The sequence below is a fragment of the Chionomys nivalis genome, chromosome 1, assembly GCF_950005125.1.
Source record: "Chionomys nivalis chromosome 1, mChiNiv1.1, whole genome shotgun sequence".
Classification (NCBI taxonomy): domain Eukaryota; kingdom Metazoa; phylum Chordata; class Mammalia; order Rodentia; family Cricetidae; genus Chionomys; species Chionomys nivalis.
In genome coordinates, this window is record NC_080086.1 from 18,943,375 (window position 1) to 18,960,148 (window position 16,774).

At 41.7% G+C, this 16,774-nt stretch overlaps 1 protein-coding gene across 1 annotated transcript; it reads left to right on the forward strand.

Moving 5' to 3' along the window:
- Nucleotides 1-11,516: 11,516 nt before the first annotated feature.
- On the forward strand, nt 11,517-12,449 carry LOC130885092 (taste receptor type 2 member 7-like; the record flags this gene model as incomplete). The annotated part of the gene is made up of 1 exon (XM_057786502.1): nt 11,517-12,449. A coding segment is annotated over one exon (933 nt), but the record flags the coding sequence as incomplete, so codon positions are not given.
- Nucleotides 12,450-16,774: the final 4,325 nt, after the last annotated feature.

Sequence of the window (16,774 nt, forward strand, 5' to 3'; positions counted from 1 at the left end):
GCATGCATGACAAGGCTGTGAGGTGAGGGAGCATTACACAAACATTAATAGAGTTAGCTTAAGGTGAAATTGTAAAAGAGATATCTCTTCAGAGAAACCTGAGGAGAAGGGAAGGAAAAGAAGGAGAGTTAATGGGAAAAGAGGAGAGGAGAGGAGAGGAGAGGAGAGGAGAGGAGAGGAGAGGAGAGGAGAGGAGAGGAGAGGAGAGGAGAGGAGAGGAGAGGAGAGGAGATAAAGAGAGAACAGGGCATGTAAGATAAAGAGATAGAGAATGAGAATAAGGTAGGGGGGGTCTTGTTTTGATAACTGTCCCTGAGGTATGGGGAGTTTGGCCATAGCTCAAAGCCAGTTTCAAGGCAGGTAACAACTAAGATTAAAAAGCACATCTGTTTACAATTACTTTCTCCATCTTTAGTCTGTGGGGAAAAGAGAAGCAGGAGGCTTACCAGTTCCTTATCTGGAGGGACAGGCCCCACATCGAAGCTAGTCTGATCTTAAAACAACAGGTCCATGGTTTAATAGCATTCCTCAATCTCACTGTTTTAACTAGCCTAGTTGATCAGTGGACCTCTGGGGACCTATCTACCTCCTCCTCAAATACTGGGTTTACAGACACATGCTGCTGTATCTGGCCTTCACCTGGGTGCTAGGGATGCAGAGTCACATTGTCATGTTTACACTTCAAACATTTAAACCAGTGGGCATATGTACATACAACCTACTGAGTTTATTTAGCGTTCCTTATATGTATTTGTGTATAGAACTGACTGCTTGTGGTGGGATAACCTATCAGGGGGCTCATTCCTGAGAAAGAAAGCTCTCTTTCAGCAGTTAATAGTTACCTATAACTCTTAAGAGGTTTTTCCCCATCCACAGTTTGGCTATGTTCCCTGAGCTTTACATATTGTTTATGTATTAATTGGGACAGGCCACCCACAGAGAACAAAAGCTGCCAAAGGGAAGTTACAAGTGAACATGGCATCTACAACCTCAGAAAGCAACTGTCAAAATGAATATAACCCTATAACTATGAAGCCCAAATCAGGAAGGTTATCTTGATTTCATGACCATCCTGGGGTATACCAAGACACTATGAGAAGACACACACACACATATATACTACATACTCACTCCCTCACATACTCTCCTTGAGTGTGAGAAACACATGCTAAATGCAAACACTATTTCCCTTATTTACAACACTGACTGTAAAAACTAAAATATGTAAAACAGATTAGCACAATGCTTATATATCTTGTTTGGTTATGAGTAATGGAGAAGGCTAGGATATGCAAATTATTATTTAAAGCAGTTCTATTTTGAGGACCCAACCTGTGACTGGAAAATAAAAAAGAAAAAACAAGAAAAATGAGTCTTTGTATCACAAAAACTATGTAGAAGACATGCAAACAGATAGTCTAGAACATATGCCACTCACTCAATTCTGATAGTGTCACAGCATATAAATAAATGGAAATATAAAAGAAAGAGAAAATTAGTCTAGAAGCCATAACACTAATCGGTATTTAACATAAAATGAATAAATAATGAAATCTAATCATGAAAAAATATGAAAAAAATCATAATTTTTTATGATTTAGCCTCAGCAGATGCCCATTACCAAGCATAATATACTAAGAATATTGAGGCATATGTGAATAAAATAATTCTTTGATTGAGAATTAAGATTAGAGGGTTGAGTCACCTATAATACACTTTAAATGTGCCTACACTTAGAGCCCATGTTATGATAACTATTGCTTATTATTATTATTATGGCACAATTTTGACAGTTATAGTAAAGTTTTCAAGAAAATAAAGGTACTCTGGCCAGGTAAGTAGATAGCTTAACTTGACAGCTTCATCCTTACCTCTTATGTTCCAAATCCTATCCACCCCCAGTTTCATCCCCAGCTCTGTAACAAACCACCTGCTGTGTTCTCTATTCCTCTCTGCCTCTGCCCTCTCCTCCAGTAGATCACACAAATCTTCCTCTCCAAACTCCTTTCCCCTTATTCATTGCAATATCCCAGCAGGCATTTTCGGGGAACCTGCCAGCTTCCTCCCAAAGAACAAGGTCAGCTAAGCAGGTAGGCTAGCTTCAGATCTTCACTCTTCCTCCTCTCCTCCATATCAATCCCCCAATCTCAGCCTCAGCCTTGCACCTAATACCTGTTGTGTCCTCTCATCGCTTCTCTGCCTTCCCAAAGGAATAAGCAGATCCTAGTAGAATACCCTGCTTTCCTACCACCTGTGTGTCTGCTCAGCCTCTCCCTTCCTAGCCCATCCCTATTCCTAAGTATTAGACTCTAATAACTAGAAACCCATTTCACTGGGAACTGCATTCCCAGTGAAACATTCACAAAGCAATGGAATGGAATCCAGAAATAAATTCATGCATTTATCATCAACTGATTTCCAACAAAAGTGTCAAGAACACAAGAAAGAGAAATTATAGCTGTCTATAAATAGTTTGGGGAGATCTTTATATCTGCATACAGTAGAAAGAACCTAGATGCTATCATGCAATGTAGAGAAGTTAGCTAGATGGACTAAGACAAATGCAAGCCTGTTGTGATATTTTGTTTGTGTTCTGACAAATAAGCTTGCCTGATGATCAGAGGGTGGAACTAGCCACTAAGTTAGCCATAGAAGTCTGGAGGTTTGTGCAGACAAGAAAAAGGAAGCGATAAGGCTGGGTATGGACAGAAACACAGCCCCGCTTTGTTCTGAGATATTGTAGGGGTAAGAACTCTAGTGGCTGGCTGCTCTGTTTCTCTTATCTTTCTGCTTTCACCCCCTAACACCTGACTCCAAACCCTGGATGTGTACCAAGGTGGCAACTAAGTTTGTCAGTCCTGGTCACTGGAACCATTCCTTTCAAGTGAGGGGGCAGAGCCAGTTCTCCCAGTCCAGAAGTGAGGAGTGGCATGAGTTTTCCAAAGTGTTCGGGCCAGTTCTTTCATTGGGATAGGTCATCTTTCCTGTATTGGAGTCATCAGGGTCTATTATTTCAGGACAGGGTGAGTTTTCCTGTGGGAAAGGCAGGTCACTCCAGACCAGTGAGAGGCAGGGCCAGCTCAGGGGGCCCTAGTGTTTCAACATGGTTCATTCAATACATGGTTTGCATGGGCTCTAGTGCTAAAATAGGCAATGGTTATCCACATGGACACCAGATGCTGAAGGATCACAAGCCCAAACGTGGTCAACAACAGCAGTTTGGCATCAGATATCACCATGATCTCAGGTGACTGTACAGGTCTCTCAGGTTCGAATGGGTCCAGCAACAGAATGGTCCATGGACTTTAACCTGGCCCCATGTGACAGTTCAGATTCTTGGCAGTTGCTTGACCCAATGGCAACAGGAACCATAGACCTCAAAATAGACTATGACTACATCAGGGTCACAGACCCAGAAATGTTCACCAGGCCTAGCTCTGGTCTGGCATTAATATGGCCCTGGTGTTAGTGCAAGCCATCCCAATCTGCATGATCCTAGAAGGAGCATGACCATCAGGCACCAAGATAGCCTCAGATGTTCGCCTGGACCCCAGGCATGCGCATTGCCTTTGATGGTAATCAGAGTCTCAGATGTTGACACAAGCCTTGCAGTGGGACCATGGGTCTGAGCCCAATGAAACTATGGCCATAGGTGACCACACAAGCCAATGATTTGGACATGGTCCTACTGCAGCTGAGTACTGTGTTGTTGTCCATGTCTCCTCAAATGCAACTGAAGCCCAGATATCTCCATGGTCCCTGGTGGCTGTGCAGTCCATTCCTATCTGTGTGGCCCTTGTGGCAGTGTGACCCTCAGGTACCAACCTGGCCTCAGGTGTTTGCCCATGTATTGGGCATCTATACAACCTCCAGTGGTAATAGTAGACACTGACATTGATGCATCCTGGCTATAGTAGTGCCTGACCCCCAGTATCAGCTGGGACCCAGTCAACACTACCCTCACTGATGCCAGTACAGGGAACCTACATTGTCACAGCCTGGCCTTGGCATGTCCATTGGTCTTCGACATGCCCACTGGTGGTGACCCAGAACCCAGGTATTTGTGTGGCCCTTGATAGTGGCACAGGCCATGAACATCATCACAGACCTAGCTGTTGTAAGACTATGGACTCAGACAGGGTCTTCAGAAGCAGCCCAGGCCAGATGCCACTATGGCCTCAAAGGACACTGAAACAGGCACCACCTCAGCTTCAGGGTAACCCTGGTTGTAGAGAGCCGCGTGGAGTCACACCTGATGGCTATGTGTAGAGAGCTGCGTGGAGTCGCACCTGATAGTGCTGGCTTCTGCCCTCCACGATCCCGAAAGCGAGTGCTCTCTGTAATAATCAACTCCTTATGGCTAAAACCTGACTTATGCTATTATCATGCAATGATTGTCAGTTGCTTGCATATGCGTGGACCTATGGGCAGTGCCCACCTGGCAATCTGGGGTTGGCGGCCCAGGCCTATTTAAGGGCTAGGAGAGGTTTGCCCAGGGAGAGAGGAAAAGAGAGAGAGAAAAGGAGAGAGGAAGAAGGGAGCGAGAGAGAACGCATTGTCAAAAGGTCCTGAATAAAACTGCTTAGCAAGAAGAGCTCCGGTGTTGAGTCCTTCTTGCTGGCCGAGGTGGTATGCGACAGATGGTGGCCCATACGGGGACAGGGAGTTCCCCCTTTTTGTTTTGCAAAGCAACAGGCAAGAGTAGAGATCTGATCTCTGTTAAAAATGGAACATGTACTAGTGTCTGTCCAGGTGTCATCCACCCAGAGAACCCTAGACCTGTCCGGTGTCTTTTTACAGAGGTGGGAGTTAGACACCAAACCAAATGCAATTAGACTTGCTCTTCTTGAGGTCGACTTCTCTGACCTCAAGTGCAGTGCCCAAGCCTCGCATCCTGTGCTCAAATATAGATAACCAAGCTTGAGGGGACTGTCCTGCTTCAATGGCTGTGAAGGCCTGAATGATCATAACTGCATTGCGATGCTGTGAAACCCTTATGTGACAAATGCACCATAGGCATACCAGGCAGGCAAGCACCATTAAGCCTGTTAGGGCTCCTATTCCCGCCCACTCCTTCAGATGATCCAGGAGGATAGTCCTTCTGCCAGGCTGGTATCCATGTGTGTGAAATTTGCAGTCGCAATCACCACTTGCAGCTTTTCCAGTTGTTTTCGAATTCACCAGACCAATTACCTAAAAGATATCTAGACAATTCTTTAGACAGATTAGCTGCATGAGTCATATTGAATGCTGGTCACACACAGCCCCGGATGGATAGAAATGTCTGACAGACTAGGGTATAGACTTGCCTCTGTTTTACCTGGGTCCTTTTTTCCCCATATCCTACTATTTCCCACACACCCTCTTCCCCTCAAGTGAACAGAGGTGTGTGACTGTATCAGACTTGGGACTTTTAGAAGTGGTTTTGCCATGACCCCAGGAGCAGTCAGAAACCACTGCTCCTTCAGCAGTCCCCTAAATAACATACCCCAATTGCCATACCCCCGTGGCACATTCATTCTTGTCAGTTGAGTGCATGGAAGACACCTTCTCCCTCGTGCACCTCTTTGGCTTCCCTAGCAGCATAGCTGATCCTGCTTCTGCTAAGTGACCATATGCTGCATGCTCATGGGTTGTCTGATCTTACACAGGATTCAAAGATGAATGCCCATGGCAACAGGCATTGAGATTGCCAGCAGTAGGGTCCGCAATCACCACTGGACCCAACCTACCAGCCATAGGTCCACCTGCTCCTACAATAGGGCGGTCTCTTATTTAAATTCACTCTGCTGCAGACTCTTCAGCGTGCAGAGCCTGAAACTGCCACTGCCTTTTTCCTGCCCTGTAGCTGCGTTCTCAGGCAGCCCTGTGGGGTCTGTGCTCCAGCTTGTCTCAGCTCCAGCACTTGTTGTTGCATTTGCTGATACTCTTGTCGCTGCTGTGGTATCCGCCAGGCTAGGCACCGACTGAGCTGAGGCAATGTACCTTCCACCACAGCCACCTAGCAAAGCTCTGCTCCAGCTGCCTCCTAGCCCCAGCTGCAGTTGTTCTGGGCCCAAACTGGTGCATGGAGTGGAGCAGAACTCAGGAAAGCAGGCTTGCTGCTCTGCAACCACTGAAGGGTCCCACTTACATCTTGTTTTAGGGAATTTGGGCGTTGTCAATCTGGCTACTTCCTGCTGAGTGGGGACGATGCATTCTTAGGGGTATTTACTGCAATTTACTACCATTTTTCAGCTGCGCTTGGAGGGGGTTGTGGCAAGGGGGAGGGGCAGAAGCTCCTGGAAGGTGGAGGCACAGCGCAGTGGACTGGGGCCTGACCCCTTCAGGGTGGGGTGGATCCTGGCCAGGCCTGTTGCCCTAGGCTGGGACAGAGGTCCAGGCCAATGAGTCTTAAGATGGTTGTGCTGCGTTTCTGTGCCCTGAGGCAGGTCCTGGGTGTTTGCAGGCTTGCAGTCCCTCAGCGCTTGCCTGGAGTCACTTGGCCTTGGAGCCGCAGCTGCTCACACTCCACTGCTAACTCAGGAGGTCTCGGTAATTCAAACCATGTGAATATTGAATAAACCCTTAGGCTCTCATCGTCTGTGGAAACAAAAACAGAGCCTCATTTCCAAAGCATTAAATTCCTCCCAATACATATGTCCCCTCCAGCCAGGGACAACCTTGTTTGTTTATCCCGCTTTCTCATGAAGGAAGTCAGGATTAACATATATATTTTTAGAATGAAGCAGCTCATTGAGAGTCAGAAAAAAATTTGGTGCAAAGATAAAGCACTCATTTGAACAAATGCTAGATTCGTACCATTTCACTTTCAACCTGTCCACTCTTTTCGTGGCTCTACTTTCACTTTTAACCTGTCCACTCTTGTCGTGGCTCTACTTTTATCCTGCTCTCCCTTTTTCAACCGGTGAGAGCAGAAAACCCGCTTTTCGCGGATCCCCAGCCTTTACCTGAGGACTGTCTGGTGCACCCCCTGACTGCAGCAAGTTCTGGGCTCCACGGAGAGAGGTTTGGAAGTTCCCCGTATGGGCCACCACCTGTCCACATACGGGCCACCACCTGTCGCATACCACCTCGGCCAGCAAGAAGGAGTCAACACCGGAGCTCTTCTTGATAAGCAGTTTTATTCAGGACCTTTTGACAATGCGTTCTCTCTCTCTCCCTTCTTCCTCTCTCCCTTCTTCCTCTCTCCTTTTCTCTCTCTCTTTTCCTCTCTCCCTTAAATAGGCCTGGGCCGCCAACCCAGATTGCCAGGTGGGCACTGCTCATAGGTCCACGCATATGCAAGCAACTGACAATCATTGCATGATAATAGCATAAGTCAGGCCTTAGTCATAAGGAGTTGATTATTACAGAGAGCACTCGCTTTCGGGATCGCGGAGGGTGGCAGCCAGCACCATCAGGTGCGACTCCACGCAGCTCTGTACACATAGCCATCAGTGACTCCACATGGCTCTCTACACATAGCCATCAGGTGTGACTCCACGCAGCTCTCTACACATAGCCATCAGGTGTGACTCCACACGGCTCTCTACACATAGCCATCAGGTGCGACTCCACGCAGCTCTCTACACATAGCCATCAGGTGTGACTCCACGCAGCTCTCTACACATAGCCATCAGGTGTGACTCCACGCAGCTCTCTACACATAGCCATCAGGTGTGACTCCACATGGCTCTCTACACCTGGTGACACAACATGGCCTGGGTAGGGTCCCAGATGCTGGACATCCACATGACCCCTGGTTGTAATAGGTGCATGAACATTAACACAGACCCTGGTTGCAATAGGGCTTCAGATCCAGACATAGCCCTTGGTAGCAGCCCATGGCCCTGGAAGGTAAACAGGCTTCCCACATCAGCCTGTTCTTCACTGCCTTTGACCAATCTCTTTCTATGAACCTCTCTTTGACTCTCTCTCCCTCCCACATATTTGCTCACCCTAATGGTGTCTGACCATTTGATGCCACAAGGCCCGTGTCCTCTTCTCACACACTCAGAGCAAACTGCTCCAGGAAGGCTTGTGCATGTCCATCTCTGGTTACTCTTGGTGTGTTGCCAAGAGGGTGTGTATGTGTAAAACACTCATTATTAAATGTGGTATCTCTACCAAATTCCTCCCCTAAGAACTCAGGGAACTCTGGGAAGAGGATGCAGAAAGAGTATAAGAGCCATAGGGGGCGGGAGACACTGAAAAAAACAAGACCCTCTAAATTAGCATGATCAATGCACATATGGACTCTCAGAGGTTGAAGCAGCATGCACTGGGCCTACAAAGGTCTTCACCAGGTCTTTGTGTATATGTTATAGCTTCCAATTAAGTGTTTTTATTCCTGAGAGGGCTGGTGTGGAAGGTCCTGCAGTCTATGTGTTGCTTTTACTGGTTAATGAATAAAGAAACTTCCTTGGCCTGTTGAGAGGGCAGAACTTAGGTAGGCAGGGGGAAGGACTAAATGGCATGCTGGGAGAAGGAAGGCAGAGAAAGAGAAGCCATGGATCCTCTGTCTAAGGCAGACACCAGTTAAAATCTTTGCCCATAAGCCACTGTCACATGGCAATATACAAATTAATAGAAATGGGTTAAATTAATATAAGAGTTAGCCAATAAGAAGCTATACCTAATGGACCAAGCAGTGTTTTAATTAATACAATTTCTGTGTGATTATTTTGGTTCTGAGCAGCCAGGAGGAACAAGTGGGCCTTCCTCCTACAGGGTGCAAATGAGTGAGTCCCTGTTTTTTGTGCCTTCTCTGTAGATCTTTTCCTTCTGTTTCTTTTGTCCTATTCTGGTGTTTTAGGTTTTTTAAATCTTATTATAATTTGTTGAGTTATTATGCCTTAGAAGTCTGTTTGTTTTCTAATGAGAGACAGAAAGGGAATGGATCCAGATGGAAGGGGAGAAGAGAAGAAACTGGGAGGAGTAGAAGGAGTTAAATCATAAGGTAGACTATGGAAGAAAAACAATCTATTTTCAATAAAAAGGAGGTAAATCAAAGAAAAGTAATTTCTGTCTCATACCCATGCATTGCTAAGAGTATTGAACATATTAGCTTGCCAGTAATTCTAATTAGTATGCTCTAATTAACGCATTTTATCTTTTTTGATACAATTCAATTACAATTAAAACAGTTTGTTAAATCTCAGTGGAGTATTGTTTCACATTTAAAACATTTTATCTCAAAAATTCAACTGTGATTAACTTTTGTAAGGAGCTCAAAGTTCAAACTGTTGAGAGATTCACAAGTTTCTCATTGATTTTATTTAGTTCCTAAACATATGGTGTATCTGTGTTAGCCTTCTTAGTTTAGTCTCAAGTAAAATTTGACTTTTTTTCCTTAAATGGGAATTATGAATGTGAGGTCTAAGAGGAGTGAGTTACACCCTGCACAGTGGTTCTTTAGGACATGTTTTTATGGGGTACCTAAATAGAAAATCTCCTGAGATGCCTAAATAAGTCATATAGTCTTTGTTTACCTTCAGTGGGGCTGTTCCAGGCAGAGTAGTGGGAAATAGCTACCAATTTGTACGAATTTTTAAAGGCAAAAACCACAACTGTAATGTATATAGAAAGGCAGCTGTGGATAACTGCAGCAAGCAAGCCCTGTTTACAGAAGCAGAGAGATAACAGTTCAGTAGTCAGTTCTCATAACCTTTAGGTCAAAGACACACTGTATAGGAATTTATGGCTGATTCTGAGGTCCTTTTACTCTAGGAATTTATGGTTAATCTAAGTGACTAGAGACCTGTTTACTCAAGATAATTTAACAACTTAAAATATTAGGGATTTTCACAAGTAGGCATAATTATAGTTCAGTAGTCCACTAAATATTATCATTCTGTGGCCGTCCCTTGGAGTTCTTGGTCTATTTCAGTTATGAGAGTGTTTTGAAGATTGATCCATGTGGGATGTGTCAATAATTTCTTCCTTTTAATGCCAAATAGTTACTACTTACTATTTGGTTATTAGTATGATTACTGAATGCCAAATATGACAATCATTTCTTTCTTCTAAGTGCCAAATAGTATTTTATAGATACAATTTTTCCATGCACTGAATAATAATGTCTGGTCTGTTTCTGGGACCAAAAATTATGATATGCACCATAACTGCTCAAATATCATCAGATTATAGACATCTACATTTGCCCCTGGTTGGGTTCCAAGTCATATGTTTGGCTTTTTAAGAAAATGCCTTCCTCACCATCATCACTGTTTCTTAAAAATCGTGTTGCAGTGATCACATAAATGAGGCTCAGGTCAAAGCCTCATGGTTTGGCTGCTTGTCAACCCTTGGCTTTGCTGGAGTTTTGTTCTTGTTTGCATTCATTGAAGTCAGTCTGGTAAATGTGCCGTGATATTCCATTACACTGCTAATTTGTTTTTCCAATGTCGAATAATGGCTGCAAGTAATTTTTCATGTGCTTATGTGATGTTTGCATCTCTCTGTGACAAAGAAAAGTCACCAGTGAAATGTTTAAATCTTTCATCTAATTAATAAAGATATTTCCCATTTATTGCATTTTCAGAATTACTTAATATTCCAGAAGTAAGCCTTTTATGATATATATGTTCATAAGAATTTTTTGGATTATCTTTTCTTTTTCATTACAGGGTATTTTTTTACAAAATAGAAGTTTAAAACTTAAAGATGTACTATGTATCATTTTTTTTCAAAAAGAATAGATTAAGAAAGAAGAGGAAAGAGAAGCATTACATCATTCAACTAGTGTTCTTTTAACACAAATAACAAACTTTAAGAAATGGAGGGCTAAATTATGGAGAGGGTTAGTTTGTTAAATGTACTTAAATTGTCCATTTCTCAATGTGCAGCCAAATTTTAAATTCTTTAATAATAAACAGCATAATTATCCACAAAGATGGGAGTCCTCCATAAATTTCAGCGCTGCTACCAATGTTTTAATTGCTGAAAAATTCTTGAGGATTGGGTTACCTAATATAACACAGGACACCAAACTCCATTTAGCTTCAGTGCTTCCTAAAAGTTTTGATCTTTTGCTACATTTTAAGTTCTGAAATATTCTCTTTAAAAATGTTCATTGTTTATCTGAAATTGAAAGTTAACTGAGTGTACTGTATTTTTATTTATTCAATATAGTAACTTTGTTGGGGTTACTAGTATTACTGAATGCCAAATTTATTAAACTTAGCCTCAAATAAACAACATCAGACCATGGAAAGGAATTGGATCAATTTGCATCCTAGCAAACAGTAGCTCAGCCTAGATTAACTGTGTGTAGAAAAGAATGACCTCCTGAGAAGATAAACAGACACACAACACCCAGGCTAAGGATCGGCAAACACACTGTTTATCAGAGTAATTGAGGTTTAAGTTAACTACCTCCAGTCCTCATTTATTGTTCCAGTCTTCCTCAGAAGACAGGCTACAACTTAACAAGGAAAAGACAAAGCCAGCGAACTCTAAACCACCAAGTGTAGAGACAAAACTACATCAAGTCAACCAGAAACTAACTGGATATTTCTCTACTTAAAATATCACATAAAATGGATACTACCTTAATGTTTGTAGCTGTTGGCGAGACCTTGGTAGGGATCTTAGGAAATGCATTCATTGCATTGGTAAACTTTACAGGCTGGATCAAGAGTAAGAAGATTGCCTCTATTGATTCAATCCTCATGAGTCTGGCCATGTCCAGAATTTGTCTACAATGTATCATCCTATTAGATTGTATCATATTGGTACAGTATCCAGACACCTACAACATAGGTAAAGAAATGAGGATCATTGACTTCTTCTGGACGCTCAGCAACCATTTAAGTGTCTGGTTTGCCACCTGCCTCAGCATTTTCTATTTCTTCAAGATAGCAAACTTCTTCCACCCTCTTTTCCTCTGGATAAAGTGGAGAATTGACAAACTAATTCTCAGGACTCTACTGTTGAGCTTTGTCCTGTCCCTGTGTTTTAGCCTTCCAGCCACTGAGAATTTGAATGATGACTTCAGATCTTGTGTCAAGACAAAATGGATAATAAACTCTACTTTGAGATGCAAAGTAAATAAAGCTGGACATGCTTCCGTCAAGGTATATCTTAACCTGGTCATGCTGTTTCCCTTTTCTGTGTCGCTGCTCTCATTTCTCCTCTTGATCCTCTCCCTACGGAGACATACCAGGCATATGCAGCTCAATGCAACAGGGAACAAAGATCCCAGCACAACAGCTCACATAAGAGCCATAAAAGCAGTAATCTCCTTCCTTGTCTTGTTTGTTGCCTACTGTCTGGCATTTCTCATAGCCACTTCCAGCTACTTTATGCCAGAGTCTGAATTAGCTGTAATTTGGGGTGAGATGATAGCTCTGATCTATCCCTCAAGCCATTCATTTATTCTAATCCTGAGCAACAATAAACTAAAACAGGCCTCTGTGAGGGTGCTTTGTAAAGTAAAGGCTATGCTAATGGGAAGAAACTGTTGACAGCAGGACAGATCTGAATAAAAACTTCCACTTTCTAATATACAGGAAGACAAGATCATTATCTTTCATTCTGATGTGAATATTGGTTTTATGCAGTGACATTCTTTAACAAATTTAAAATTGAACTTTGGGAAATCTCAAGTACAGCTTTGCATGTATATATCTCTGTTTCTCTTTACAGAGTTGACGTTAAATAAATTACAACAAATAGCCACAAGAGGAAAGGATGTTTTTATAGTCAGCTCTAAATCACTTCTCCAAATGCAAAGTTGCCTGACATATTCAATATGACTGTAACAGCATCTTGCTACTGTTTGCATCCTTAGGAAAAAAGTGAGTCCTACTGAGCATTTTCTTGTCAAATCATCAAGCAATGTTCATCACTGGAGAAGAATCAAGTACCAAGTGATAACTTTTGTTTTGGAGACAGGGTCTCATCATCACCATGTGATTCTGACTAGCCTGGAACATACTATAAGGACTAAACTGGCTTGAATTCACAGTTGTGCCTCTGCCTCCGGGTGATAGGATTAAAGGTGTGCAACACCACATCTGACTCAGGTGACAAATTTTAGCAAATGCTTTGGAAATATACAATATATGGGAAATTAACAGAGTATATACATCATTAAGATATAAATTGTAATTATTGTTATGTTAAATTCAAAAAATATTTAGGATTATAGATCAGTGAATGAAAAATATTCTAGGAGCAGGGCAGTAAGTTTTCCATAGGAACTTTCTGAAAAGTAATTCCTATTGACTGCATATTGAAGCAAATTTTTTCACAAAGAACACGTATAACTTTGCTTCTGGACACTTAGAATGTACCAGACAGAGATTATAAAGATATCATAACCGGATATGGTCTTCAATGTTGAAAATAGTTATACCAAACCTGGGTACAGACCTAAAGACTATGTCAGCATACTACATAGATACTTGTATTGCCATGTTTACTGCAACGTTGTTCACAAAAGCTAAGATAGGGAACAAAATTGTATAGCCAACAACAAATTAATTAATAAAGAAATTATACATACAAAAAATGGAATTTTATGAGATGTGAAGAATAGAGGTATGTCACTAGCAAGAACATAAGTAGAATTGGAGATCTTTTTGATAACTGAAATAAGCCAGACCTTGAAAAAAACAGCATGTTTTCTCTGAAATGGAGAATATATACTTAAATTAATGAATGGGTGGATACTGTTATTGTATAAAAATAGAAAATTGACTTTTAAGGAGCATGAAGAAGTCTAAAGGAATGGGGGATAGATAAAGGAGAGCATAATTGTGATTAAAGAAAAGCAAATATTGCATGACCCCTCATATATGAAACCTAGATTTAAAAGTGTGAGAGTGTGTGTGTGTATGTGTGTGTGTGTGTGTGTGTGTGAGAGAGAGAGAGAGAGAGAGAGAGAGAGAGAGAGAGAGAGAGAGAGGAGAGAGAGAGAGAGAGAGATGAAAACAGGAATTTGACTGCTTAGAGAATAAAAAATACCAACAGGAAGAGGGGTCTGGCAGGGGAGAGCTACGGCAAATAGTAATAATAAGAGCAAAATACCATGATTTACACAGTAGCAATGTCATACAGAAACCCATCATTTTGTGTGCCTACTAAAAAGATAATAAAAAAGACAGCATAATTAATGAAGGGAAAGTGAAAAAAAGAAAGGAAGTAAAGGAAACAATTCGGAGAGAAAGGGAAAATGGTGAAAAATGAAAGGAAACAAAAAGAGGCAGAAGAAATGTGGCCTGAGATGAAGGACTTGAGCTACAGAGACCTTCATGTGGTGAGGCATGCCTGTGCCTCCAGCACCTGCTAGGCTGAAAGAGGTGACAGAAGGGGAGTTCACAGCCACTCTGGGCTATATAGCCAAACCTTATTTCAAAGGATGAGCGAGATCAAGGTGGAGGAGCAAAGGAAAGATTGGAGGGGAAACAGAAAAGGAAAATGATGAAATTATAGCACAATTTCAAACAACTAAAAAAATTTTAAAGCAACAGGATAGAAAAATGGCCTGACAAGTAAGAAGCTGGGTTAACAAGTCGGGCAGCCTGAGTTCCCTCTCGCTAGGTTAAAGTTGTCCTCGCTCAAGAAGGTGGACTTACTTCCTGAGTGTGTTGACTGTTGCAAATCATGTGGAGATAAACAAAAACGTGGAATGGCATATTTGGATACCTTCTTTTACTGTAGCAATGATGACAGTTTCTCAGCTTTCTCTATAAGGGATCAGTGAATGGACCACAGAAAGCAGAGCTGAATTCCTTTCTAGTTCTGTTCCTTGCATGCTCAGTAGGTAGCCATTCATACCTTGAATGTCTAGGTATTTAACAGTGCTTTAGGTGCTAGATATGCATATGAGGTATGATAAAGTCCATGGCCTCGTGTGAGATACAGTCACAGAACATACCATTGAAGACAAATAATTAGCCAATAGACATAGTTACAAACCATAATTATACAACTGAGAGTAACTAAAGGTGGGGAATCATTTTGTACTAAATTAGGATAGATCTACATCAAGAAAGTAAAATCAGAGCTGGTTATCAACCTGATAAGGCTTGGCATCGACAGACTGGCATGTCTCTGACAGGTCTAGGTGGGTATTTCCTAGAATTAATAGAGAATGAAAGACTCTGCCTTAGAGTGAGCAATTTTTTCTGGTGGCAGCAAGAGACAAAGAGATCTGAGTTTGCTAGTGAATTAACCCCACTGCTGCCGTGTCTACTGTAATCCTTTGCTGACACTGGAACCTGGATTTCTTCTGTCCTTACTAAGTGAGGTTGAAGAAGAGCAAATTCTCATGCATCCTGCATCCCTTCAATACCAGACGGAAACTCCTCATAGACTGAGAAGGTACTGTGCCCTCTGTCTCACAGTGTGCCAGCAGGTGTCTTTGATCCTACCGTGTGCCTGCAGGTGTCAGTCTGTCAGATATACCAAACCATATTTGTACTGTATGTGCTTCACAGACTGCAGTATCAGAAGTGGAGTTGCTGCTATGATAAACCAGGCCATGTGGTTCTTAAGTCTTTGGAATTGGTTTGCAAAAGGAGTGTGGAAAAAATTTGCAGATGAAAGAAATATAAAATGTGTAGTGAAAGAAGGAAGTCATAAGTAGCAGCTAAGGCCATGTAACTAGTTATAGAAATAGGGATTATAATTTTTATTTTTCTGTCATATTTTGTTGTGTAATATTCCTTTACACTGTGTGATGCTATGTCACTGTGACTGGTTTAATAAAAAGCCAATAACTAGGAAAGATTTTCAGGGCAGAGAGAATGCTAATAAAAGGCAGTCACAAGTCAAACACAAGGCAAGGAGGATAGGCATTATGAAGATGAGATAATAAAGCCACAAGACAAAATGTAGATTAAAAGGTACGGGTTAATTTAAATTATAAGATTTAGTTAGGTATAAGCCTAATATTTTGCCCAAGCTTTCATAATTAATAATTAGTAATAAGTCTCCATGTCATGACTTGGGAGCTGGATGATTGGACAGAGAAAAATCTGTATACATTTTGTCATGAATACATTTGTAAATGTATGTATATACATACATTAAGAAGAATTTTCCTCTCATTTTTTTACCATGCAATATAACAGTGATTGAGATAATATTGGTATTTAAGTGTTATAAATATATATTGTCAAATTTACTTTTTGAGGAATTAAGCACTTTTCAAGGGACTTAGTCCTTTATTTTGGGGAAGGAAGATTATGTTGTTGGCTATACATTGGACAGTTATGTCATGTTAGGCAGAACGATGACTTTGTTTTTTTCTTCACTTGGAAATTAAGCATACCATTGAATTAGATATTAAGTTGATAAGGGATTGATTTTGTGATGATTAATTGTGGTTGCAACTATGATTGGATATGAAATTATGTAAAGAGATTCCTGGAGTAGAGTGCAGATGCTAGAAGGTTAGAATCCTAGAATTATTAACTGAGCAGGTGTGGTGGTTTGAATAAGAAGGACGCCAAAGACTCATGCATTTAAATTCTTAGGGAGTGGCATTAAAGAATTAGTGGGGGTGCCCTTGTTGGAGGAACTGTGCAACTAGAATGAGTTTTGAGGTTTAAAAGCCCAAGTCTAGGAGCCAGAGAGAAGGATTAACAGTTAAGAGCAGTAGATACTCTTCCAGAGGTCCTGAGTTCAATTCCTAGCACCCACATGTTGGCTCATAGCCACCTATGATGGGATCAAATGCCCTCTTCTGGTATGCAGATAGAGCGCTCATACACATAAAATACACAAATAAATTAAAAAAAAAAAAAAAAAAAAAAGCCCAAGCCAGGCCCAGAAGCTCTCT